Raw genomic sequence first — 27,307 nt, forward strand, 5'->3', positions numbered from 1 at the left:
ATCATCATCATCATCATCATCATCATCATCATCATCATCATCATCATCATCATCATCATCATCATCATCATCATCATCATCATCATCATCATCATCATCATCATCATCATCATCATCATCATCATCATCATCATCATCATCATCATCATCATCATCATCATCATCATCATCATCATCATCATCATCATCATCATAATCATCATAATCATCATCATCATCATCATCGTCATTTCCAATTCAAGTGAGACCTCTCGTTTAACGGTAGGCACTACGTTCAAAAGTAAAATAGTGGAAGATATTTCACCTTCCAGGTCGGGTTCGATTTACAGTTTGTAACCTTTTCTTATTGTATGCTCATGTGTTATTTTCTACATAATTGAATTTTAAATACATGTTTTTAAGTCAATTTTAGTATAAAACTAACGACTTTAAATCATAACAATATTTGACCGTCATCACTTGTTAATAAGCCAATAGTGGTATGATACAGCTATGCTCGAAACCGCTCATACCTCTACGTTGTTGTTGTACAGCAATCTTGCGTTGATATTCTTCATCGGATCATGATGGAAAAAGCTACGAAATCTCCACAAGTGCATGCATTTCGGAACTCTGTTGAATGTGTTGATTGAATGTTGCTCTACGATGCATATTGCATTGCACTCATTAATTATTAATGAAAGAAACCAATGAGCAATATAAGCGATAATTACTATTTGTCATTCTGAATTGTGTTTCAAATTATGCAAAAGCATTGAAATCGCGCAACTCAATATTCTAGCAGGCCTTCGAGATTAGTATTCACGAGTGCTTACATTTCTGCTTGACAGATCCGAGGTAATTATCATTTACATGTAGTTATACGATCCACGTTCTGGGAAAACGGGGCTTAACCCTTTGCATGCTGGGAAATTTGTCTTCTGCTAAAATGTCGTCTGCTGAATTTCTAAAATTAGCATTTTCTTCGATTTTTTTTCAAAGAATACTATCAGAATAGCAAACAGTTTGGATCCTGATGAGACGCCACGTTCTGTGGCGTCTCATCTGGATCCAAACACGTTCTGTGGCGTCTCATCTGGATCCAAACTGTTTGCAAAGGCCTTCAAAATTCGGTTCCCGCACTGAAAGAGTTAATGCATGTGCGTAGTGTCGTCCCAGATAAGGTTAATGTAGCCTTAAATGGTGACAACAAGGGCAACATTGCCCTAGATAGCCCACCATAGTTAAAGTTTTAAACAGTAGTGTCGTCCCAGATAAGGTATAATGTAGCCTTAAATGGTGACAACAAGGGCAACATTGCCCTAGATAGCTCACCATAGTAAAAGTTTTAAACAGTAGTGTCGTCCCAGATAAGGTATAATGTAGCCTTAAATGCTGACAACAATGGCAACATTGCCCTAGATAGCTCACCATAGTTAAAGTTTTAAACATAAATTGAGAGAAAACGTTATGTGATGATGCTACATCTGTATCTTTTCGGGAATTCGTTGATATCTCTCATTGCATGGTGCATAATATGGAAAAAAAACATGGAAGATAATAACTATATGATGTGATTTTCTAAATATTTCACATCTGAACCTTGTCATTTCAAAGAAGTAAATGCTGAAGTTATTATGCTGATTAAGTATACTTTATCAAAAAAGAGTGTATACTTGTCACAAAATACGCAAATTTAAATGTCTGGGTTACAATATCAAGTTTGATGATTATTAGATTTAAAATATTTGAGTTAGATAACGAAGAACATTCATTTGAACAAATTTAGATTATTCAAGGGCCATTAATGAAAAGTGCTTCGAGCAATCTTCCTGGTTATTGTCCTTTGTCAGAGATTTACTGCCCACAAATATTGTGTCCTAGTTTGATGATGATACGGGTAAAACCGAGTTGAATTACACTGAAAACAAGGTAAATTTGGCCAATGTTTATACTTCAAGGGCCATAGTTCAGAAGCGTTTCATAATTATCAATCTGGGAATAGATTATATTAGATTATCACACAGTTTTATTATCATATCATATGCGCTGTTTGCGCAAGAGATTGGGAAAGGTTAACCCATTTATGCCTAGTGGACTCTCCCATCCTTCTAAATTGGATCAATTTATTTCCAAAAATTAGAGATATCTAGTATATTTATTTCTATATTTAGACTATTTCTTACAGAAATTCCTTTAAGCAAACAGCGCAGACCCTGATGAGACGCCGCAGTATGCGGCGTCTCATCTGGGTCTACGCTGTTTACAAAGGCTTTTTTTCTAGACGCTAGGCATAAATGGGTTAATATGATCATTTTTATAATTCAAGGGCCATAATTCAGAAGTGCTTACTGCAATCTTGCTGGTTATCAATCTTTGAAAGATATGTCAAGAAACATTATTACAGATAACTATGGATAACTAGTAAAAATACATTAGCTCTCAGCCTACGCATAAAGATTCCTTACTGGCGTTGTTGACAGAAACTTTACGTTGTTAAAACTGCTGACACTATTATTTCCCCGATTTTAATTAGGCTTATTTTTATAAACAGTTAACTGTCAATGAAAAATGTATGATTTATATGAACCGATTTGTATTGTATTTTTCAAATGCTCATGGGTTTACCTTGACGGCGTCATCGTATGTATATTCAGGTACGTTTACTTACCGCACTCTCCAAAATCTGAAGTTCAAAATGTTCTAGCATTATAGGCGAATAATGATCATGGGATCGCAACAGGTCACACAGCAAATTAACAAAGACATCATAGAGAAGACGATTATTAAAATAACACGTGTCGTATCGAGTGACAAACAAACAGGACAATTCAAATTAATAATGCCGAAATCAATTCGGGTTAGTATATTATAAATACAACATGTTGGTTTATTTCACGAAAACTATGCATTCTGATATGATTATCGTAACACGAGACCTGTTTTAATTTACTTCACGATTTCGCTTTGTATACAATTTACTCCTAAAATTCAACTCGTAACTGTTTAATTCGAAACGCAGATAGAAGTCTGTTGCTGTCCGTAGGGTGTTTAAATTACAGCATACATCTTTTATGTGATGAACCGGTCATAATAAAAACTGAATATTACTTTTCTGAAGATCTTTTAGAAGGGTGTGTAAACTGTCAAGTAAATTTCATAAATGAACTGCAGTCAAATGCTATTCGATTCTTAAAAATAATATTCTAAATACATCAAACCTTGAAACATAATTGGTTACAACATTAATTATACCAGGGTCATGTTGTGCTTTAATGGCTTTGTGGAGTTCAATTGCAAGACTTTACAACCTTTAAGAAGCCGGAGCTAGTGTTATTTGTTCAACAATTGTGTTTGGCATAATTATTGGCATAAGCAACGGCAATTTATTTGTGTTTTAAACTGGTGGTAATCATAGAACGTAACGCACTAAGATTTCACCCAGCAATGGTGTCACCAATCTTCTGCAAGTCGTCGATCAAGAACACGTGCTTGTGTGGAGCAAAGACGTATAATACCAGGATGAGAAACCACGCGCTTTCCCGTAAACATCTCGCGGCGGGGTCACGTGGTTAGCTACCAGCGCGTACCTGTTTAAATGGCCGCGCGTGTATGGTAACCGATCCCGCATTGTCGATGTCGGATAAATAAATTACTTTATGAATTATTTACAGGCGATTATCACATTTTTGTTGTTAAAATGATTGTTTGAAGTTGAGATTGATTGTTACAAATACAATGTTAAACAAGTGTTAAACAGTGTAAACAAGTGGTTATCATCGGCGAAAATTTGCCGGTTCAGTCTTTGATTAGACTGTATTTTATAATTCTTTGATTCCACAAATATGTTCCATATAGAAAGAGTTAAATTGCTTTAATGATAACAGGCGTGGGGGACCATGTCAGTCGAGGGCGGGACGTTATATAGTACCAAAATCCTAGTATTCAAAGGAGGGTCATTATTTCATATATTCTTTAACTCTTCATACGATATGCATGCATACTCATTCATGCACTTTCAAACATTCATTTGTTTACTCATTCATTTATTGAAAAATACCGCCAATCCGAACAACCTCAAAACAAAGGAGTTCACTTTTATGTATATTCGCGTTCCTCACTGGTAAGTGGTTTTAACAGTAATTGTAATGATGGTGTTATACCAACAAAACATCAGTCGAAGATATTCAAGGTAAATATTAGTTGATAATTTCAAAGTCTTATTTGACAACGTAATGCTGGTGATGTTAGCCTAATTTAAGCATAATAATAAAACATGATTTAACGTCTGCATTTTGAAATCATAGACAGAACATTTGAGAGGCATAAAACAAATGGCTAATGCGGCAAATGAATAGCAACTTAAAATAAATATGTACATAAATAATGTTTTAAGCAAAATAAACGTACAGTAAATACCAGTAAGCCCGCTCTTCGAATGCCAATTGATATGAAGGTTCAATGAAAGTATCATCATATACGTTTGTTGAATATTTGCGAAGATGATGTCTTTTCGCTTACTTTGTCCATTTTCCTGGATTTACCAAACACGGGCAGCATGTCAACAGGTGGCAATAGAGGAAGCGTGGATGTCCTGGGTAGCAATTTGTTCGCATGTCTCTTAAACGCTGACCTAAGACCCACAGTTCCAGATCAAACACGATATTCATGACAAAGATATAAAACAATATTTAATTCACATGTAAATAAATAAATACAGTTTTAAACATAAACTGAAACAATTAAGCTTTCAAAGACGAATGAGTACAATTATACAAAGTGCATTATTAAATTCATAGCAAATTTGCGTAAATGATTTTCAAGCGGACGCAACAACTGCACCACATATACCGTTTAATCGAACACTATAATAATACATTTTCTTATACAATAAAATGATCATATTTAATATTTGGCACATACAAAGACAACAGTTGTGTAAGACATACTGTTACAGCAGCAAGAACACAACTATTACAATTCAGCAGTTACATATATAAAATCGTATCGCGACAGTAGCATTACAGGTTGACAAATAAAGCAATATCTTAACTAAATAAATTTGCGGACATTTGATCAACAAGTCTTTTCCAAAACACAAGCCTTTTCAATAACAAAAACATATGTGTCTTGTTTTGAGAAAACTGGGCTTAATGCTTGTGCGTAAAGTGCCGTCCCAGATTAGCCTGTGCAGTCCGCACACGCTAATCAGGGACGACACTTTCCGCTTTTTATGTATTTTTAGTTTAAAGGAGGTCCCTCCTTACCGAAAATCAATATTAGGCGGAAAGTGTTGTCCCGGATTAGCCTGTGCGGACTGCACAGGCTAATCTGGGACGACACTTTACGCACATGAATTAAGCCCAGTTTTCTCAGAACAAGACACATATAATGAACTATAATCATCCTCATCCCAACCTCCCTCAAAATCTCCTTCTGACGACTGTTTATTGCCTGCATAATAACATCCGTGTCTTCATCCACGCCGAGGGCGAGTCTGTTCATGTATATCAGCATCAGCATCTCATACTCTATCTTCCTCCCGCTGTACCATCGTAGTGGCTCAGGGTGAGCATTAATAGCTTGTCGTATCTTCGGTAGTCTCAATATCATGCGGGGACCTTCGGTCATCATTTCATCAATAGTAGCTATCCAAGAACGTTTCTGCTCATGATCCAGAGCGCAGGCTGCCATCAGATTTCGCCCTGGGATCATGTAATAAGGCAGCTCTTTCGTATCTATAGCAACTCTTAGCGCATATAATCCTTCATGAAGCCAGTGAAACAGACTTCTTTTATGAAACAATGTGTGCGGGTTATTTTCTGCTATCCATAATACAATGTTTTTAACCGTGAACGATGTCACCTCCTTCTTTTGCGGTTGTAATACATCTTTCTTCACCATTTTTAATAGCACATATAATTTAACCTGAGTGTCGTTAAGATTATTTATCAGTACGTTTTCCCCGGTGTTAAAAAACATTCTCCATTCAACATGTTCATAATCGCTGCCTTTAACCCCAACAGGAGAAACAAATGCTCCAAGTGATACAACCTCCCTAACGACGTCAGGTGATGGCCAGTAGCGATGTCTTGCCGCCCATCTTGTTAGGATGCTGGGGCAGTAATAATGTAGCGCATGCACGCAATCGCTTTCAAGAACATAATTTGTAAATGGCGTTGACGGTCCAGCACTCTCATGTTGTACTGTGCCTTCCCCCTGTTTAACGTTCAAACACTGATTAACATATAAGTCGCTGCTTAATAGTCCGCGACCAAATCCATCATCACACAAGGCATTGTACACTATTCTAGGAATAGTTGTACCGTATTGTTCAAGTAGCAGTCTACAGTGTCCGGAGTAACTAATACGACTGCAGGATCTAAATATGGTTGTCTCCACAGGAACGCTACTTGAATTAACACCATCTTCTAAACAGATGACACTTTCTCTAACAACCAAATGGTCTCTATCGCTCTCCAGAAAGCTGGTCAGACCCTCAGCCTTGCTCCCCGTGGTGATCCACGTTGCAATACCACGCGCCTTTGCAGTCCTATGCCTGTCCGACGCCTTGTATGCTTCTATCCGAGCCTGTCGGATGTGAGGCCCATAACCCAGAACATTCATTATAGTAGAAGTCTCAGCAGAGGCTTGTTCATTTTGAAACTGAAATAAGTTTAAATTATTTCTATACAAAGTGGTATGTGAAGCGAATATCAGGCTACTGTCACATGTAAGTGAGGCTTAGAAACATAATAACGGCGAGAATTGCCAACCCAATCTTTTAATGGTGCAGAGCTTGATATAAAACAAAGAGATAGGATCGTAATCTGCGTTTCTGTTTACCATACATCCATGCCAACATTATATTAGAAATAATAATACAATATTACGACTGTTCATTCCTATTCCTTTAGCGGGAATGAATTGGCAGTTTGATGACATATCACTCAAGACGTCATAAAATATCGGGCTCATCATTTGAAAAAGGCGATTTGTTTGTTTATCTAGCTTTTTCCCTTAAAAATATATACATATTCGTACCGAAGTGTTTGTGTTGTTGCATGTGATTCGATATAACCGAACATGATCACATACCTGTTCAAGAGTATTGTAACGTATGTCCAAACTGACTGATATAAACTCCTAATGATTCATATCAGCGTAAGTGTATGTTAAAAAACGACATGAAATCATATGTTTCCGTCTTCGTGGTTATGTATGTCAAACAAAAGAATTTGAATACAATTAACATTATGTTATGTGATAAAAAGGAGTCAGCAATAACATAATCATACGTTTAAAATATGATCAACAATCATAAGTGCAATATATTTAACCATAGACTATGTTTATATATCAATACAATTAATCATCGTTTAATGGAAACAAACTGGACCGTCTTAGCCAAGCGTGACTGCTGGACACACTGACCTGTTTAGGGACCTCTCCTGGTTCATCACGTCTGATGCCTTCGTCAGCCATTGACACAGTTCTGCAGTTAGATACAAGAAACAATATTAAAGATGAGTTTATATCATTATGGAATGTTAATATGTCAATGGTATACTTACACTTATATAAGCCACACAAACATAGTTTCCTTATAGTAAATCAGGAGTTATTAATTGTACAAAAACGTTCATAAAAAATCATATCAAAATATAAGCATATCTGCATTCATATGATTGCAAAAAGTGTGCAATACAGGAAATTTGCAGCTATAACGGCTGGTAATATTTTATTGCAAAGTGCGAGTGTGTATTAAAACGCTCGTTTCAAAACTGCGTTTGATCTTTAACAATGTATATGTATAACTACAATAATAAACATGTACTTTTTGTAATATTTCCTGTTGAACTTAGGGAGAAATTAACGCGTTCAATAAAAGCTGTAGGTTTCATTGACTGCATATGTCTTTAATGCACTTGTTTATCATTTCATGTTAAAGGTTTCAAATTCAATTAATTGTATGTAATGTTGACGAATGCGATTATTTAATCATCGTCATATGCTAAATACAACGGATTCCGGATAGTGCAATCTATAATCTCGCCCTTCGTTCATCAAGGGCGACACACGAGACACAAAGCGATACACGATATTTTGCGCGACAGTCGCGGAGACGAACTATATATTTAACATGATATATCGCCTTTTGGGCAACCTACACATTGTCACGCAATAAATCGTGTATCGTGTGTCGCCCTTGAGGAAGGAAGGGCGAGATTTTAGATCGCACTCTCGGGATTCCGTAAAATAAACTGAAAGGAAATAATATACCGCCTCCTCGGCCTGGCGATTAGTGTTTGTTTTTGAGCCGTTTCGGCATGACTTTAACTGATCAGGCCGGTAGTTTACCTAGCAGCTTTTTACAATGCCTTCTTGCAGACGTCCATGAATATAGGATACTGAAAGTTAAAAATCATCTTCATAGACGAATAAAAACACAATAAAACTGTACCAGCAGGAGAGAAAGTTAACAGAAAGACAGACTCTTTTATCAATTGCCAAAATATAAATTAACCCAACAATGTGCAAACTGATTATGTGAAATTCGTTTTAACCGGGGATGAATGTCACAATTAACACATGATCTTACCCCAAAGTTATAATGTCTTTCAAATCAATAAGAAAAAAAAGTTGAATATATGACAATATGCTGTGTTAAAATTTTCTTATTGTGTGATGACGTATTACTGATAACCTTTTCCAAAAAAGTTTGCGGAAAAGCACAAATGCATCTAGTCACTACAAATTCGCATAATGGTTCGTGTATTGATACGGGATGGTGTCATTAAATTGAACTGTATCCGTGAAAGTGATAACACCCCTGATGAAACATAGACGCGTGCGTGCACAGCTGACTGGAAGAAGATCCTTCTCGTGACAATCAGGAACTGTGCGAAAACACGAAAAGAATATTTAGATATTAAAACACGGGTACAGTCACCTTGTTTGTGTAAGTACACCTGGACGGCTGATATTTATTGCTTAGCTTTATATGATAATTACTCTTAACCTCAGAAGGAATCCATTAGCAGCAATCGCAACGGGTTGATAACACCTATTTTCCCCTTTAAGTTAGTGTTTCGGTTAGACAGAAAGGAAAGGGGCGTGACGAACGCAAGGACTCGGATAATAATGGTATTAGATTGGTAAAATTATTATAGTAGAACTGCTTTTAAAATAGGTCAAGCAATATTAAGCTGATATGAAATACAGATTGCTAAATACAACAATATAAGCCTATTGTATAAACAATGATAAATCGTATGAAGCGGATAACCTTGACACAACTATTAGGTTTGGTTATCTTTTACGAATAGCGATTACACAAACACTTAAAACCGAACATGTTGTATTTAGACAATGTTTTGGATCTGGTATATATAGGTTAATGTTACTGTTATATAGGTTACTGTTGTTTACAGTCAGAACATTCCATATAAAAAAAGAAAGAAATGTGTCCACAGGACACGGATGCCCCCATCTGTAACTTTGTCACTACATAAAAGTATAACTGTGTAAACGCTTGGTAGAAGTTATTAGCTTTTATCAAATCCTAAACGCAGATTTCGAACCTAAACGCGGACCCTAAGTTCAAGGTCAAGGTCACAGGGGTAAAAATTTGTGTGCGTATGGAAAGGCCTTGTCCATATACACATGCATGCCAAATATGAAATTGCTTTCTGAAGCGACATAGAAGTTATGAGCATTTTTTGAAATGTAAACGAAAAGTGTGACGGACAGACGGACGGACAGACATACGGACAGTCCGATCACTATATGCCCTCCTTTGGGGGCATAAAAATGTCTCAGAATATCAAAATAAATCAGAAAGTCACATAAACTAGAGAGCGGACAACATGCTTAATCCTTGAAATGCACTAAGTGACCCCGTGACCTAGTTTTAGACCCGGCATGGCCCATAGTCGAACTTGACCTAGATATTGTCTTAATACAACTTCTTACCAAGTTTAATAAAGAGCAGATGAAAACTACTTTAATTAGAGAGCGGACACCATGCTAAATCCTTGAAATGCACTAAGTGACCCAGTGACCTAGTTTTTGACCCGGCATGACCCATATTCGAACTTGTCCTATATATTGTCTTGATACAACTTCTGACCAAGTTTAGTAAAGATCAGATGAAAACTACTTCAATTAGAAAGCGGACACCATGCTAAATCCTTGAAATGCACTAAGTGATCCCGTGACCTAGTTTTTGACCCGGCATGACCCATATTCGAACTTGACCTAGATATTGTCTGGATACAACTTCTGACCAAGTTTGTTAAAGATCGGATGAAAACTATTTGAATTAGAGAGCGGACACGAAGTGTGACCGACCGACCGACTGACGGACCGACCGACCGACCGACGGACAGTGCGAAAACTATATATCCCATTTTCTTCGAAATGGGGGCATAAAAAGAATTGAATTGAATTGAGTATATATGCTGCTATTGATGATGATGATAGTTATGCTCAGGTTGATGATAAAGATGATGACGACGACGACGATGATGATGATTATGATAACGATGGCTACATTGGTAAAACAAAACATTAGATTTTGCTCTTAAGCTTTCAAAGTTCATATACCATGCTGAAAAAAAACCCAAACGTAAGTAGGTCAATATTCATCGATTATGTACCCGGGGTACATTGTAGTATACTTCTGCAAAGTAGCCGTGTACGTTTAAATAGTACCTGAGTCGAGTCGACAACGAAATGTAAGCCTTTATAAATAAAGCTGGTGAAAATCAACGCAGATAATCTTGCATTTATGTAAATGTCGTTTAAATTTCTATTGAGCTATATTAATTCTGAATTCGTACTGTTCATATTCGGCGATTAATAAAAAGACCCAAATCTGATCGCTACTAAAAAGACATAGGAAAATTTATTTCCATCAGTGTTTGCATTATTTGACTATTTTTCCCCATGAATATTTTCCCTCTGAAAAGCAACTTAATAATTGCTAAGTGCTTTAATTATTTTGCTCGGATGAATGCGAAGTTAGGTCGAGTAGTCCATAACTTTAATTAAATGTTTATGTTTATAATTAACAATACTCACATTAACAGTTTGCTGCCCCGTTTCTGCCCTTTCTCTGACCAGTGAAACAAGAATGTCAATTACAAAATCCAAAGTATTCGCAATACAACATTCACATTATGATGTCGTGCTTGGGTGTTTTATTTGTTTACATTTACGTTTGATATAAATTTGAATAATTAAACATATCAAATTTTACACATATGTTAGTAGGATAAACCTTCCACGACACATAAACACTGTCACGGGACCAGTTTCTATGTACTATAATGATTGCCTTTCTTTCAGTACTACACAATACCATCCACAAACCAAGTGGAAACATTTAAATCTTTTCATTACCAATTACGAATAACACTTATTCAATTCGGTTTAAACTTGTGAATTCATGTGACCGTTTATCAAGTTTTCTGACGACGTACGATAAACTGATTTGATTGGGAGGATAATAGTTGAAAGTTAGATAGCAATATCGGTTATCATAATGAGAAGATGATAAATTAGAGATATAACAAGATATTTTAAATTTCAGTTCAATTCTAAGTAAGAAACTTAGTGCGCTTTTTATGTGCGATAAAATAAGAACAACCTCGTTACAAGTACCCAGACCGGATAATATATTAAGAGTTTTATTTAACTAACACGCATTACATTTGTGTTATTTGTATGCTTATCTCACTTCAATTGCACACACAAATTGTTTTAGTGATGCCATTAATTTCAAGTCATTTTATTTGAGAAAGAGAAATAAACACGATTTTGTAAATTAAGTTAGACTGCCTAAATATCTTATCAAGCCGATAAGACAGGATACAAGATAATGAGCGAATGTTAAATAGAAATCAATCCGCAAAATGTTGATTACGTCCATTCCCGATATTAACTATTACCTCACTGCTGCTGTTCATTTTCAAAATATTCCGAGGTGTTTGTCGTCAAAAATGGATTGGGTTCAGAGTTTGAGTTTGGTGTTTTTTTGTTATGGTTTTAAATGAATATGTTTTTTTTCCGTTGGACTGTTATCGTTTAAAGCAACACACCTTGAAATGAAATACATGTTAATCAATACATTTAGACGCAATTTGAAAGCTTGCAAAATTCTCATTAAATCTATAGCCTAGTTATCAAGTAATTTATTATTTTTCTAAATTTTAAAACCGAAAGTAGGATTTCTATGCGTATACGCCCATTTCGACAAACGCGATTATTTATAAGTTATAAAGCGCAAACAAATACGGATTTCTACCTTGTAACCACCAGATATATTCTCATTGGCATAGATACAATTAAATCTTAAGCCTAGTTAGCAAGCAATTATATTAAATTTTTTCAAACGGTGCCGCTTTTAAACCGAAAGTAGGATTTCAAGACGTATAAGTCCATTTGAACAAACGCGATTATTTTTAAGTTTTAAAGCGCCAAAGGGCGGATTTCTACCTTGTAAACACCCGATATATTCTAATTGGCATGGATAAAATATGTTTCCAAATAATTCTTTTCATTTCAAGTTGTGTGGCTTTAAGGCCGACTCGACCTAACTTCGCTCCATCCAAGCAAAATAATTTAAGCACTTAGAATTATTAATTTGCTTTTCAGAGAGTAAATATTCATGGGAAAAATAGTCAAATAATACAAACACTGTTGGAAATAAATCTTCCTACGTCTTTTTAGTAGCGACCAGAATGGGTCTTTATATTAAGCGCCGAATACGAACAGTACGAATTCATAATTAATATAGCTGAATTGACATTTAAACAACATGTGCTTATACCTAAATGCAAGGCTATTATTTTCGCGCTTTCGAACAGTTCCTGATTGTCACAAGACGAATCTTCTTTCAGTCAGCTGTGCACGCACGCGTTTATGTATCGATATATAATTATATGTTCATTGAGGTTTTCATCATTTCTATTTAATGTAATGGGTGACGGGATCTTCATTTACATACGATAAATTATTTAGTTCTTAGTAATTAACAGTTCTAATATTGTTTCTGCCATATTTCAATTTCAATTAGTATTAAATGTTACCATTCTTTGACTTCTGAGAATGAGCATTAAGCGCTAGCATTCTTTGATTTATGATAAGTGTAAATGATTAAATAAGTCGGTAGTGTAAACAGCTCATTTTATTATCTGAAAGAATATCCAGAAAATACAGTGATAATTTATTAAAACAAGATAAATATTTGCACGCACAAATATCATTTATGATATATACGTACATATGTAACGATATTGATTCTTATTATATATAAATAAATCACACAGAATATTATACATTTTCACTAACAGTTTTCAGGCATTAACATTGTTTTATCAAATCATAAAATAAAGAAATTATTTATTAATGAGAAAACAGTACTATTAGTTTTACTAATGTGATACTTATAAAATAGAAATTATCATAAATACACAATATATATTTATTCGGATATTGTGCAGCCAAACAACTTTCCTAAATACTCTACATTGAATGTAACTGAAACAAATTAAAGTAGCAAGCAATAATTTAAGTATGAATATATTTATTTGTAGCAAACAATAATCTCGGTTTGAAAATAAATAAGTAATAACATCTCACCTGAAAGAATATCCAGAAAATACAGTGCTTGAATCGCGCACGGTATTTCCTTAAATTTTCTTTCAGTGGCAACTTTCTGAAATTTGATCAGACTTTTCCAAATACGTATCTCACGTGATCCCACGTGGTCTCACGTGATACGCTTATTCACCTACTTTTTAAATTTGTTCGGGTCAAAACTGTTAACCCTTAGTCATGGAACTTTCTCGAAGCTTCGACTGTGCACTTTTATGTTCCAAATTTGGGAAACAATTCAGATTGGAATGTGCTACTCGCTCTCTTAGCTTACTAAGCTGTTTTCTTATAGTTCAAGATAGTTTTAAACATGTAAGAATTTGTAGCTCACCTAGCACAAAAATATACCTATGTAGTGTTGTGAAACCGGTTCTTAATGCATGATATTGACTGCACAATGCCTTACATAAAATTAAGCATTTCTAACAATATGCAATAGTTATTTTAAACAATATGCAATAGTAATTTTAAAATTTTGTTTATTGAAATTAATCAAAACTTTATTAATTAGGATTAATTAAAATTATTACATAAGTTAAAATTAAAATTTAGATATTACAAATATTTCATAAGATTATGATTTTAATTCGATTACATATGTTTCTTAAGGGGTGTTATCACGTTTAGCGATTGAGCTCAACTTAATGACACCATCTGTATCAAAACATGAACCTGTATGTGATTTGGTAGTGACTAGAAGCATGTGTGCTTTTCAGTAAACTATCGGAATGATCATTGCCATTTTAAAATTTTGAAAGAGCATCAGGTTTAGAACATTTAAAATAAATTTCTTAACTATCAATGACATACCTAGAGACTAGACTGTTTGACACATACTTAGAATGGAAATGTTTAAAGATATATTGTGAAAGGTATGCATATATGTACCAATATTCCAAATAAAATCAACATTTGTTCAACGTTAAACCAAACATTCAATTCCCAAACAATATCAATATTTCAACTAAGCTAAAACGTCTGATAAACAACTAACTTGCAATTTGGAAAAGCCTACAAGGACACTTTTAATGTCACGCTTAAATTAAAACAAACTATTTCTGCAAATACTTGATAATTGCAAAACTATAACAATACTGAAAAGTTTCATAATTTTACTATTATTCAAAATAAATGCAAGTAGACAATATTACAAATTAACTACAGCATGTCGATTTTAATTTGTAATTGAACCTTAAGGCCAATGAATGAAATCTCTCGGTAAAGAAAACATATTGCATAACTATTAAAACCGTAAACTGAAAATTATTATTACAAAAATGAACTTTGCTACAAACGTTTCATAAAAACCAACAGAATATTCTCATGTTTAAAATTAATACAATATTCTCAATGACTGGAATAACACCGAACTGAAATACAGAACGTGTTACGTACTGTTTACATTTGATACCAAAGGAACTTTTTTTGTACACATACGCACACGTAACAAATAGTGCGCCATAAATATTAAAATAAATTAATAAAATAAGTTAATATAATAGACTTACTTAGTAAGTCCAATCGCACATTTTAAGGTAACACATTCACATTAACACATCCACACACAAAACATCTACAAAGAACAGTTACGGGAATTACTGGCGACGAAATTTATATTTAAAAGTACACATGTCACGTGGTGTGTACCAAACGTCACATAAACACAGTACTGAAACACGCATATTTCTCTTACTAGAATGTGCAGTGTTGTTACACAAATCCGCGCGAGCTGTACTGTATATTCTAGCATATAATGTCATGGATGCCTTTCAAGTGCAGCAGAAGGTCAATATGCACAGCAGCTCTCATTTAGAGGTTCAAGGGAATACAAAATTTTATATTTTGGGCACAAAATAAGTACTTTTGACTAATTTTATGGTGGCAATCTGATCAAAATGGGAGTTCCTAACCGAGCCAATGATGAAACAAATGTTGTTGTTTTTTTTTGGGGGGGGGGTTAGACTGGATGGCAAGGTTAAAATGAACAAGATACCTATATGTAGGCAAGCATTATAAGCTTAGAAATGTGGTTCCATGTAGTATCAGGGGCAGAAAGGCAGCTAAGAGCAATTCAGGCTTCTTCTTCTAGGGACACAGCTTCCCGCATAATTCTCAACACAACAAATATTGATCCATGTCACCTTTGTATGCAAAGACAAGTTAATAAGGCCAATACTTCCCTTAAATCACTTAATGAGACAAGCATGTACCAAATAGAAAACATAAATGGTTGCTGAAAGTGACACATTTTAGCAAAAAGATCCCTCTATTAAAGGTAAATGATGAAGGGGACACGTGCTACAACAATCCTATATTTAACTCGGACGCGACATCCTTTCAAGCCGGAACCATGACTGTTAGCATATTGTGAGAAAACAATACCAAACACAAGCTTATTGTAGGGTTACAAGTAGCATATCAACTCAGCTGTACTGCATGCATGCTCAGGAACAAGGATAAATCCGTTCAGTGCCAACTTCCACTGACAACAAAGCACAAGCTTTACGTGTGAGGACGCGGAACTATCGATACAAACTTCATGGGGAATTGCACGACGGCAAGGGTTTGAGTGACCACAAACTTGATTATGACATTATTTCACACCTTAAGCCTCATGAATATGCTTATTTGCTTGTGTACATGATAATAATTTGGTAGTATTACCTGTTTTGCCATCAACAACCCTTATCCAGTGGCCCTCGGCTTAGTCGCAGACATTCCTCTAGCTGAAAAAGTCAAAATTCCTAATAGAAATAGATATAAAATGAAAAACAAACATGCATGTATGTATTTTAAGTGTATTTCTATGAATAATATGAAGTGATAAAGCTTGTTATATTCATGATTGTACTAAATATGAAGGCTGGCTCAGGTAAGCATCTGTTGCACTGTACATACTGTTAAAATGTCTGCCATTCCATGTCGGAGAAATGGGGCTCTGTTTGAATGTTCATGCTTTACGCACAAGCTATTGATGCGTTACTGGATCACGAAGTCCTTGGCGTTGAATTCTGACTTCATGTAGCACATTAACACTACACAGTCAACCAATATGCCTTTGAATTTAAGTTTGAAAGCAATTTGGCCCTTATTCGGCTATGTAAGGGTGGGGGTCCACTTGAAAATTGACTATTTCACGTCAAATAATCTGAATTCATGCATTTATTGCACTTATTTTCTTCTCTTTTGCTAAGAAATGACCAAAAATCAGCTTTCCCAGTCATATCTTGCACTTGCAGATGGTATTTCATTTTTTCCTAAAGTTAGTTAAGTTCACAATATACCAAAAGATTTCCTACACAAATTCAATGTAAAAGCAATAACTTTAACCAAAAATAAAGTCAAACTTTTCCGCATAGAGACCCTTATAACCATACCTTTTCTCGAAGAGCATTCCGAGCCGAATTGATTTAAGCAATAAAAAAGATAGGTCACGCGGTATGAAAGAAAGAACTCGTCACGAATCAAAAGTCACTGGTTTACGGCCATCTATTTACCGGCTTCTATCCAGTTCATGAGGGTTTCCTGCCATCTGTCAAAGTCTTATGTAGTCTCCAATCTGCAGATAAAAGAGTGAATTTCTAGTAAACAACAATGTTTTCCCTGCCACATGCTCACAGAAATATTCTTTAATTAAGTCATGGCAAGTGACCCTACAGAGAACCGTGTTTTCAAATAAATGATGTTCATGTTTTTAGAGAGTATAGCATTGCACTCCAAAAAGATTTAGTATATTGTAAGCTAAAGGAGAAATAAATTCTGTTTAAAATGAGTTTTTCTTGCATATTATTATCTTCCTATTCATATTGCACCAATATATTATCACATGCGGGTGTTTTCTGTCCGAAGAAGGCGATTTTAGGCCTGTTAAAGCCTAATTGTCCCTTTTAGATTTAAAGCTGTTGTGTTCAATACCTGCAACAAAATGCCAAAACAAACCAAATGGACAGGAACGTGGGGCTTATGCGGGGTGGGGAAAAATGACTTTGCTAGATATTTTCACTCTAATCATTTTTGATAATGTCTTTTTTGTGTGTCTTTTATCACCCCAAAAATGTCAATTTCAAAACCAAAAAAATCCAATTTCATCCAAGAAAATAAACAAATTAGTAAAAATTAGAGATCAAAGATACTTTGAAGTGTAGAAATCAATAAGCTTCCAATAACTTGTTGTTTCGCACCAATAAAAGTGTGAAATCTTGAAAGCGCGTTGTCGCTCGGAGCCCTTTTATTTACCAGACCAACAATGATATATTCTAGCATATAATGTCATGGATGCCTTCAAGTGCAGCAGAAGGTCAATATGCACAGCCAGCTCTCATTTAGAGGTTCAAGAGAATACAAAATTTAATATTTTGGGCACATAGCAAAACTAATTTGAAATCATGGAGAATATACAAATTACAAATGCAATTCCTAATGGCAATAAGTTTTCAATCCTTATTGTCTTTCTGATATGTATTAAAAACAACGGTAGTGGATCCAGTGCGGCTAGAAGGTGATTCAGGTAAATTTTGCATAATTTCGCGACCTGTCAAATTGTGTTCCTGCATAATATATTGTCTTGAAAGCATATTTTGTCATATACTATGTTTAAATGCTATCTTGTGATGCAAGGAACCTCAGGCCCAGTGAGAGAATCTTCTCCACAGCAGGAGACCCTGTCAGTGCTCATAGGGCTTGCCTTGTTGCAATAATTCAACTCTCAGCTTAATAACCCAATGGTTAGCTGAGAGTTGCAATGCGCCGTCTCTTGCCCATGGGTGCAAAATTTAATCAACTATGCAATGGTTAAGGAACACTGAAACTGCAAGATCTTATCAAGGTTTACCTGTCGAAACCACAAACTCATACGAATGGTACCATTAAAACAATAAATAATTGCTTTTTATTGACTTAGTTTTGCTTTCGTACGCTGTATCCGCCATATTGGAAAATTGACCCAATATTGGTTAGGTCGCAGTACACCAATATTTTGCACATCGTGTTATGTGTTGGAGCCTACAAAGTCGATAACGATGTGGTATTCGATACAGAATACACTGTTTCAATTTAAACATAAAACATGTCAGCGAGGAAAGTGTGTTGAAACATCGTCGTGTTTTTATAGGGTGCATGCAAAGGATTACATTCGTAGGTTGCCATTCAGGTTAATTTAACATGTTTATGAAGTTTATTCATTAATTTCCCCAATTTGTCTCGAACGACGTCTGTTTAGTGAAGCGCACGGATTCTCTGTGCTGAACTGCACCCATGTTTATGAAGGGGTGCATATGGACTGACAGAGCAGCCATAGCAAAAATTATCAAAAGCTCTGGCAGTCCGTTTATATGGACTAAGGACTTGCCAGGACCCGGGCAATGTTGATATGTTAATTTTTGTGAAAACAAACATCAAACTTATGAACAGTGAAAAGTGTATTTTAACGAACAAACTATTAAGTGAATAAGTGTTACGGTTTCGTTTTATTTGGACATCGCTACAATGTTAAACGAGAAATGGATTATGTTTTTTTGTTAATAAATGTTTAATGTATTTTAGTCAATTTATACTTCTAAAACATTGATTACTTTTATTTAGACAGAAAATTCTAATTTTCTCTTATCTGAGGGATCCGGATCCGAAAAAGTGCAAGAACCCATATTTGGATTCGGATTCGCATCCGAACAAATTTTTGGATTCGTTGCAGCCCTACCATTTGGTATGGGGTTAGCCTCTAGATAACCTGGCTCAAATATCTATAAATAAATAGTATATTTATAGATAAAGTAGGGAAAGGGATTAAACTACGGTATCTTGATCTTCTCGATTATTTATTAAAAATGATTATTAAAGAAAAACGCCTTTTTAGGTCTTTAACCAATTAAGAATGGAAATATTGGTTATAAATTTATATTTTATTTAATGTATTCAGAACATTTTAAGATTAAATATATTGCACACTGCTAATAAATAGATTAATAATTTTGAAAACACTAGGGCTTTGTTTGTAGTTTAATTATATAACAGTATGAAATACCCCCCAAAAAAATCAATAATTGTAAACAGAACAGGGTTTCATTCAATTATTTATTTATGTATTAATGTATTTTATTATGTATTAATGTATTTTTTATGTATGTATTTATTTATTCATTCAGTCATGCGTTCATTCATGCGTTTATTCATTCGTTCATGTATTTCTTTCTTTATTTATTTATTTATCTATTTATTTATCTATCTATTTATTTATCTATTCATTCCGTTTGTGCATACGTGAGCTTATTCATTGGTTTCTTGGTTCGTTCGTTCGTTCGTAATTTCTTTCAGTCAGTCAGCAAGCGAGCGAGCGAGCCGGCCTGTCGGTCGTGCGCTCGTTTTTTTTTTCGTTCGTTCATGCGTCCGTCCGTTTGTTTGTTCGTTCGTTCGTTTGTGCGTTTGAGCTTTTCTGCGTTCATCATCATATCTTCTTCTTTTTCTTCATCATAATCCTCCTCCTCCTCCTCCTCCTTCACATCCTCATCATCAACATCTTCATTTTTATTTTTATTTTTTTCATTTCTTTATATATTTTGTATTATTTGTACTGTTTTATATTAAATGCATATTATGTAAATGCTGCCACGTTAAAACAAAATAAATGTTGAATAAAATTACAAAATCGATTGGTGATATCGTCACATAGCAGGAGGACTGGGTGCCTTGGGAACTTTAAGACATCTCATGCCGAAAGGGTGATTGATGTCGGTGTGTCATGCTACATTGTCCTGTTTATTGACCCTTAATGTGATAAAGCCGCTTTTAATAATGGTGATAACTGTACTTTATATTGCTAAACAATACGAGACTGCGAAAACAAATGCCACAGGTTATTTATTTGACTCTTTCTTGGTTTCAATTTATATTAAACAGAGGGGGTAATCACGTGATAGTCAAGATGGCGACATCCATACCGAGACGGTCATTTTGCGCCGTTTTATACCCTTTATTACTTCTGTTTTTTTTAAAGGACGCTCACTTTCCAGCCATATCATTTAAAAGGTGATTAGCGTTTATTTCGTATTTAAATTCGCTTTATATCTCGACTTTACTCCCCGCAAATTTTCTTAGTGGAGCCCTAATTAGGTCTTCCCGGTAAGAAATTTCGCACCGAGTAAAGTCGAGAAATAGAGTGAATATTACTGTGAAATAAAAGCCAGTAACTTTCTTCCTAGTATGACTGGAAAGTGAGCGGAATAAAAAAATAAAACAAGTAATACAGGGTATAAAACGACGAAAAATACCTGCCTCGGGATGGACGTCGCCATCTTGTTTGTCACGTGATTACCCCCTCTGTTAAAAGTATATTGATTATCTTAAGTGTGTCTTAAGTATGAACAATTAATACGAAATTACATAAAAACTAGTTGTTAATTTACCAATTGACTATTTTACCTGTGTTCATTTTGTATGAAACTACGATAATAATAGCAAGAAATATCCTTTTTTTAAAGATGCGCAGTGCATATCCCGATCGTGAAAATTAAGGTTGAAATAAAACGTTTATATTTAAATTACTGATTTTTTATGTTTTAAGTCGCATATCAAACACGTCAAATGTTGTATGTAGTGTATTGTATATTTACGTATGACAGTTTGAAGTCATGCTGATATTATGTATAAATCAATAAAAAGGGCATATCACATTTCCCGTGCACTTGTTTACACTTATTGTAGTATTTGCCGGGAAAGAAAACCATACAGGAATTATCAAGTAAATGAATGTAAACGCGTAATCAAACTGCACACTTGTATGCTTTCATGTAACTTGAACTACATTTAGCACTGTTATATGCGTCTTCATATGGCATATTATGTATGTAGCATACGTCTGTTCTCAACGATTGAACTATATGGTATTTAAGTATTTCATTTAGACCATGTTGTCTTTCCACACATTCTAATCACACATTTATGACTACTTGCGTTTTTTAATTGGACAGTCTAACCACAATACTTTACGTTGTCGTTTCAGGAACAATTTAAAAGTACACCGGATACTATTAAGTATACACAAAGTAGCCCCGAGTACGGAACAGATACTCAAAAGTAGCACGGAGTATGACCGGTTGTCTTTAAGCGTATTTTCCATACCCGGAGTACATTGTAGTATACTTTAGAGTACCCGCGGTACTTTAAAGTAGTACCTGAGTCAACAACGAAAATCGAGCCTTAATGAATAACGCCAGTGGAAAGTCACGGAGAAAATCTTGCAGTTAAGTAGATGTACAAATAGTTAAAATATCTGTTCAGCTATATTAATAATGAATTGGTAATGTTCGTATTCGGTGGTTAGTAATAACGACCAAAATCTGGTCGCTACTAAAAGAACATAGACAGATTTATTTCCACCATTGTTTGTATTATTCGAATGTTTTGCCCCGTGAATATTTTCTCTCTCAAAAGCATCTTTATAATAGGTTAGAAGCGAGGAGACGTGTGATGGCATGACAAAGAATTAGCAGTGATACATAAATGTTGAGAGAGTTATGAGGAATGAGAAAGAAATAATGACGAAAAGGGAATTAATGAGATGACAGAAAGAAGGAATAAGGAGGAATTGATGCGGCTTTGAAGAGGATGTGAAGAGTCAGTGGACTGAGTAAACATATAGGGGAAGAATTTAAGAGAAAGTGCGGAAGAAGTGAGGAAGAATTGTGTAAAAGGGAGGAGTAATCTTTTGAACTTTTGAGGAATTGAGTGGGTATGGGCAGGCAAAAGGCAGTGTGGATGAAGTGAGGTAGGATGAAGTGAGGAAGGATTGAGTAGTAGATAGGAGTAATGTTTAGAAATTGAAGAGGAGACAATGAGAAGTCAGTAAGGAGGCAATCAGGAATAATAAATAGGAAGTGGAATGAAATATGAAATTATGTTAAAATTAAATACATGTAAATAAAGCACTCTATATCGGTATTTTACATCATAAGATTTAATAAAAAATCAACCACTTACATATTGTTACCTATTTACATAATCCAGTTCCAAAAATAAAGACTCCTCTTTGTCTATATATGCGTATCGTAAAGATTATGTTAGTTGTACGTACGAAAGTTATTAATAAATCAATTGGATTTAAATTGTAATGACGAATCAATGAAAAACATGCCTCTTACCTTTCTTGTATCGCCCAATTCAACTTAAATTCAACAGATGAAACGAAACATCTAAAGGCGCAAATCCTGGGAATTCATACTAAGTACATCACGAACAAGCGTTAATAAAAATTAAATACATGTAACAATGTATACAACTATGAATATGGTTAACGTCTGTTCAATACAAAATAAAGTACTATTGTTCTTAAATGTACATGTACAGTAAAAGTCACATGTCTAGTAGGTTTTAATTTAAAAGTGTTAAATAAAGATACGGTTAGCTCTTATCAGCCAAACGTTGAAGTCTGGGTGTTATCAAAGGTAAGAGATAACCTTTTAACAAACATACACATATCCGTATAAATAAAGGCATGAGTGATGTTCAAAATGTTTGAATGATCACTTAACACAGTGATAATAAATAGGTGTGTGATTTTATGTTGAGATACTCATTGTTCTTAAAATAATAAAGGTAGTACAATTGGCTGGTAGATTTCACTTCAGCAAGCATCATACCAATACAAATATTTCATACATCAAAAAGCACAAAAAAGCGTCCGATATAACCGTGTAGTAATAGTTATATCGGATATGTTTCTGATCTTTCTAAACATGTTCCTTCTGCCATAAAAATATTCCATATAGAAAGTTAACAAAATATGCCTCTATTCCAATATATTCTGCACGCCAAATATTACACATTCCATAAACAAACGAAAGTTTTTGTTCACACGCAAATTTTGTTCTTTCCAAAACAAACAACAAAACAAACTCTGCAGTCGTTTCCTACTTTCAAAAAGTGCACCTGCGATAATAAATATGATATGATCTTCGCCGTTATTTTCATGTTTAGTTTATCAAGCATTCATCTCAAACATAATAGCAAAGTAAATTGACGCAGGAACACAATTAATTAAGCGGTCCCTGGAAAAAAAAACATGCACATATGTAACTGCTTACTTGGTTCTTGTTCAAGAAGTAAAATCGCTAAAAAAAACGCAACAAAATCCCGCACAATCGTGATTTTCTATGAACGTTTACACAATATTTTCCTTCTACAAAAACGGCCGCTATTTTAAACGACAAGTAAGAAGTACTCCACCGAGTCAAATTAAAAAATTTGCATCTAACTTGAAAATGGAAATTTTCCCCCTTTTAAATATACAACTAAAATACGTACGTTCAAGAGAACTTTATAAAATTCAAATTAATATTTAAGTCGCCCTACTTCTTATTTATCAGTTGCAAAATTACATCAACCAATCGGCGAAGTCTTGTACCAAAAACAAGAACAATTTAACAATTAATTAGCGAATTATTTTGAGGGCTGCGACCCCCACTCACTCCTCCGCATTTTAACACTCAAATGCCGTGTGCCCATCATTTATGTCCCGTTTTGATACATATTTAACGGTGGTGTATATAATTACTCAATTTAAAAGTTTAAGTTGTCCGTGTTAAACTTCCATCAAAGAATGACTACTGCAAAAAGAACTTCGTGAGGGAAATGTACAAGTTAAAACAAGTTGAAATGAAAATCCGAGTAACCAACCAGTCCTCGCCACTAAAGCCTTTCAGCAACTTGTCGTAAAACTTCAAGTACGCTAAGAGATTATTCATATTATTAGAAGTTTTGCTGATCAAATGTGAATTTGAAAAGAACGATATATTCAAATGAAGGACAATTAGTTGGTGTCGAATAAGAACAGATGCTTACAATTATTAACAAGGCTATGGCATAATTGAAAGGTATACAGGAGACCCCACACGTTGAAGGCGCATAACCTTCATATTTCCTTTTATCTTTTCAAAAGCAAAGTTTTATCATCCAAACTGATGTTCGTTTGAAACAACAACACTGAGATTTCGTTGAACATTCGACAGATTTTTAAAGATCTTTTGTGACATAAAAAGTGATTTACATAAATATTGCTCTTAACGTCTTGATGTGTTTACCATCATGTATACATTTGTATAATGCGATTTAAAATGTGTGCGGTGTTAAGTAAGTGTACTTTAATGTTAATTACAACAACCTTACATGACTAATTGAGAGTCATTTATTTATCTTAACATATTTACAATACCACAATTTGTGATAGTACCTTATGTTCTCTTCGAGTTATTTCATTTTGTTGCTGATCGACAGACAGAAGGTAGGGTGAACAGGGGCACGGATAGCAAACGTTTAGCCCAATGTGCATACCAATTTAAATGATAATACCTTATATGTACTTTATGAGTTATTACAATTTTTAGTTTTATTAAGATATAAGAACAAACGACATTACCCTTATATATAGAGAATAATACGCGAGTGTCGCGGTGAACTTGAATGTATCCGGCATTTTAAAGACAGGGTTTAAAATGCGAACAACACATAGATTACAACCGAGTGGATAAGATGTAGCTTAATGTAATAATTTTCGTTTCGATAATATTTAACGTTATCTTTTTAATCAACTGCTTCCCTTATTAATTTGAATATTATGGCAATGTCACATATGACTTCATTGGTCGGCTCATCAATATTCATCACTATGAGGAAGTTCTCGTATATAAAGCAGTGTTAACAGTATTTCCACCTTAGGCTTCTAAGGTAATAAAGCATATTCTCATAACAAACCTTAAAGGGGTTTTAGTTTTGTCTTTAACATTTGTGAATCGCGCCAGACAGTATCTTTTTCATCGGTCAACACAAAGACGGCTCGATTTGTGTCTGCACCTCCACTCTACATGTTAGTGAAACAAAAAAGAATGTAATGCTTATCTATTTGTGTCTAATATTAACATCCAGTTCATTAAACGACTAGTACCTTATAAATATTGTCAAATGTAAGTATGACAAATCTCATGATTTAAAACAATTCAGTGAAGAGTATAAAGCCTACCCTGACACTTACTTTTAAGAAGCAATCGCAAATATATTTCGACGTTGGCCGCGGCTATCGCTTTCACAAGAGATGTCCTTCCACCTGTATTCTGGACAAAACCAATTATAATTATTATTTGGTTTCCGTGTAAGATCGAATTTTATTTAATAAGTATGTATACTTATTTTCGATTTTGGCAAACACAGTTACTGACTCGAAACGTTAATGATTACAGTGATTGGAATTTTAAGTTTTCAATAAAGGTTGGGTCGAACTTCAAACTGTGAACAAAAGACCTTGTATTTGAGATATGGTGTTAATTATAATTAGGGTAATAATTCGAACAAACTAGAGGACCACTATCTAATGTTACATAGCAAATACCAAACCTGTGGACCTTGAAGTTTCATAGGGGATAGTTTTAAAGTTTTCCATACATACGCATAAGGAGAACAAGTTACCCCGAGGGCTGGGCCAATTTTGATAGCTGGGGATCATCAAACTATTATGTTTTATACCAAATACATGTATAATTTTTCCCAAATCAGTTGTCCACAAATATTTGGGTCCACGAAAAAGTAATTAAAAAAACAACACAAAATGTCAAGCTGACAATATGAATAATTTTACAGCATAATTAATATTTATGAACGAAAATGTATCCAAAATGTGAAACACAATACTGTAGAGTCGTATATTACCAAGGACCCAGTGTTAAGCTGTCGGATTCTGTCGCTGAGTTTTACAGGTCGGCCGTTCTTCAACCAGACGACCTTTGGCGGGGGGTCACCACCAACAGAATAAGCCAGCACCACTCGCTCTGCCACAGTGACCGCCTTGTTGCCAGGCGGCGTGAGGATCTCCGGAGGAGCTGCAAGGAGAACTCACTCCATGAGTAACTATTGAACTGGTAAGAAGCACTGCAAGGGGGAGTAATTATTGAACTGGTAAGGAGCACTGAAAGGGGGAGTAACTCTATGAGTAACTATTGAACTGCAATAAGGGGAACTAACTCCATGAGCAACTATTGAACTGGTAAGAAGCACTGAAAGGGGGAATAACTTTATGAGTAACTATTGCACTGCAATAAGGGGAACTAACTCCATGAGTAACTATTGAACTGGTAAGAAGCACTGAAAGGGGGAGTAACTCCATGAGTAACTATTCAACTGGTATTAGGGGAAGTAACTCCATGAGTAATTGAGCCTCGTCTTGGGAAAACTTGGCTTAAAGCAGTCTGCACAGGAAATTTTAATGGAACAAAGAAAAATACAAATGGACCGCACATAATAAATTATCTCATTAAGGCATTCAAACGACATAACCCCAAATAGGTTCAAGGTAAAGGGTATACTGTACACTTTAAACTATGGCGGAGCAGAAGCTATAGCATCTTATATAAAACTGACACAACAGTTTTAAACATAAGCATTAAAAGGAGTCCTTCCAAGTTTAAAAACAATGATCTTGGCAATAAAGCAAACTACCTAGCACAATTGTTCTCTCCACGTCGCTGTTATTCTGGAAATATTCTCTCGTTACATTCTGTACGTAGTCTTTTATGGCTACCACACCCTCCCCTACAAATTCTTGTATAAATCTGAAAAAAAACATCAGGCCAAATACTGTCCAGGCATTTAGAGGAAATTGGGCTTAAAACAATTTTGTAACTCGGCCGAA

General features: G+C 34.8%; 2 protein-coding genes across 16 annotated transcripts in view; both read right to left on the reverse strand.

Moving 5' to 3' along the window:
• LOC127839464 (uncharacterized) overlaps positions 1–23,018 on the reverse strand; it is a 95,730-nt gene extending 72,712 nt beyond the window's left edge. The window contains exons 1-6 of one of the 15 annotated variants that reach the window (XM_052367847.1): positions 22,773–23,018; positions 17,139–17,200; positions 16,306–16,367; positions 8,341–8,390; positions 7,414–7,474; positions 5,601–6,645 (exon numbers count right to left, since the gene is read on the reverse strand). In XM_052367847.1, the coding sequence (XP_052223807.1) occupies positions 5,601–6,645; positions 7,414–7,464 (1,096 nt within the window). In that variant the 5' untranslated portion in view covers positions 7,465–7,474; positions 8,341–8,390; positions 16,306–16,367; positions 17,139–17,200; positions 22,773–23,018. Of the gene's footprint in view, positions 1–5,508; positions 6,646–7,413; positions 7,475–8,262; positions 8,391–11,064; positions 11,481–15,149; positions 15,313–16,305; positions 16,368–17,138; positions 17,201–22,772 lie in introns of those variants that run through there. The other 14 variants (XM_052367846.1, XM_052367851.1, XM_052367848.1 and 11 more) reach the window with 14 other exon arrangements.
• The window catches only part of LOC127838130 (collagen alpha-1(XII) chain-like), a 148,942-nt gene that overhangs the window by 98,993 nt on the left and 22,642 nt on the right, over positions 1–27,307 (reverse strand). The gene's annotated exons all lie outside the window — the stretch shown is intronic.

This window comes from Dreissena polymorpha, chromosome 7 (genome assembly GCF_020536995.1).
Source record: "Dreissena polymorpha isolate Duluth1 chromosome 7, UMN_Dpol_1.0, whole genome shotgun sequence".
Taxonomy (NCBI): Eukaryota; Metazoa; Mollusca; class Bivalvia; order Myida; family Dreissenidae; genus Dreissena; species Dreissena polymorpha.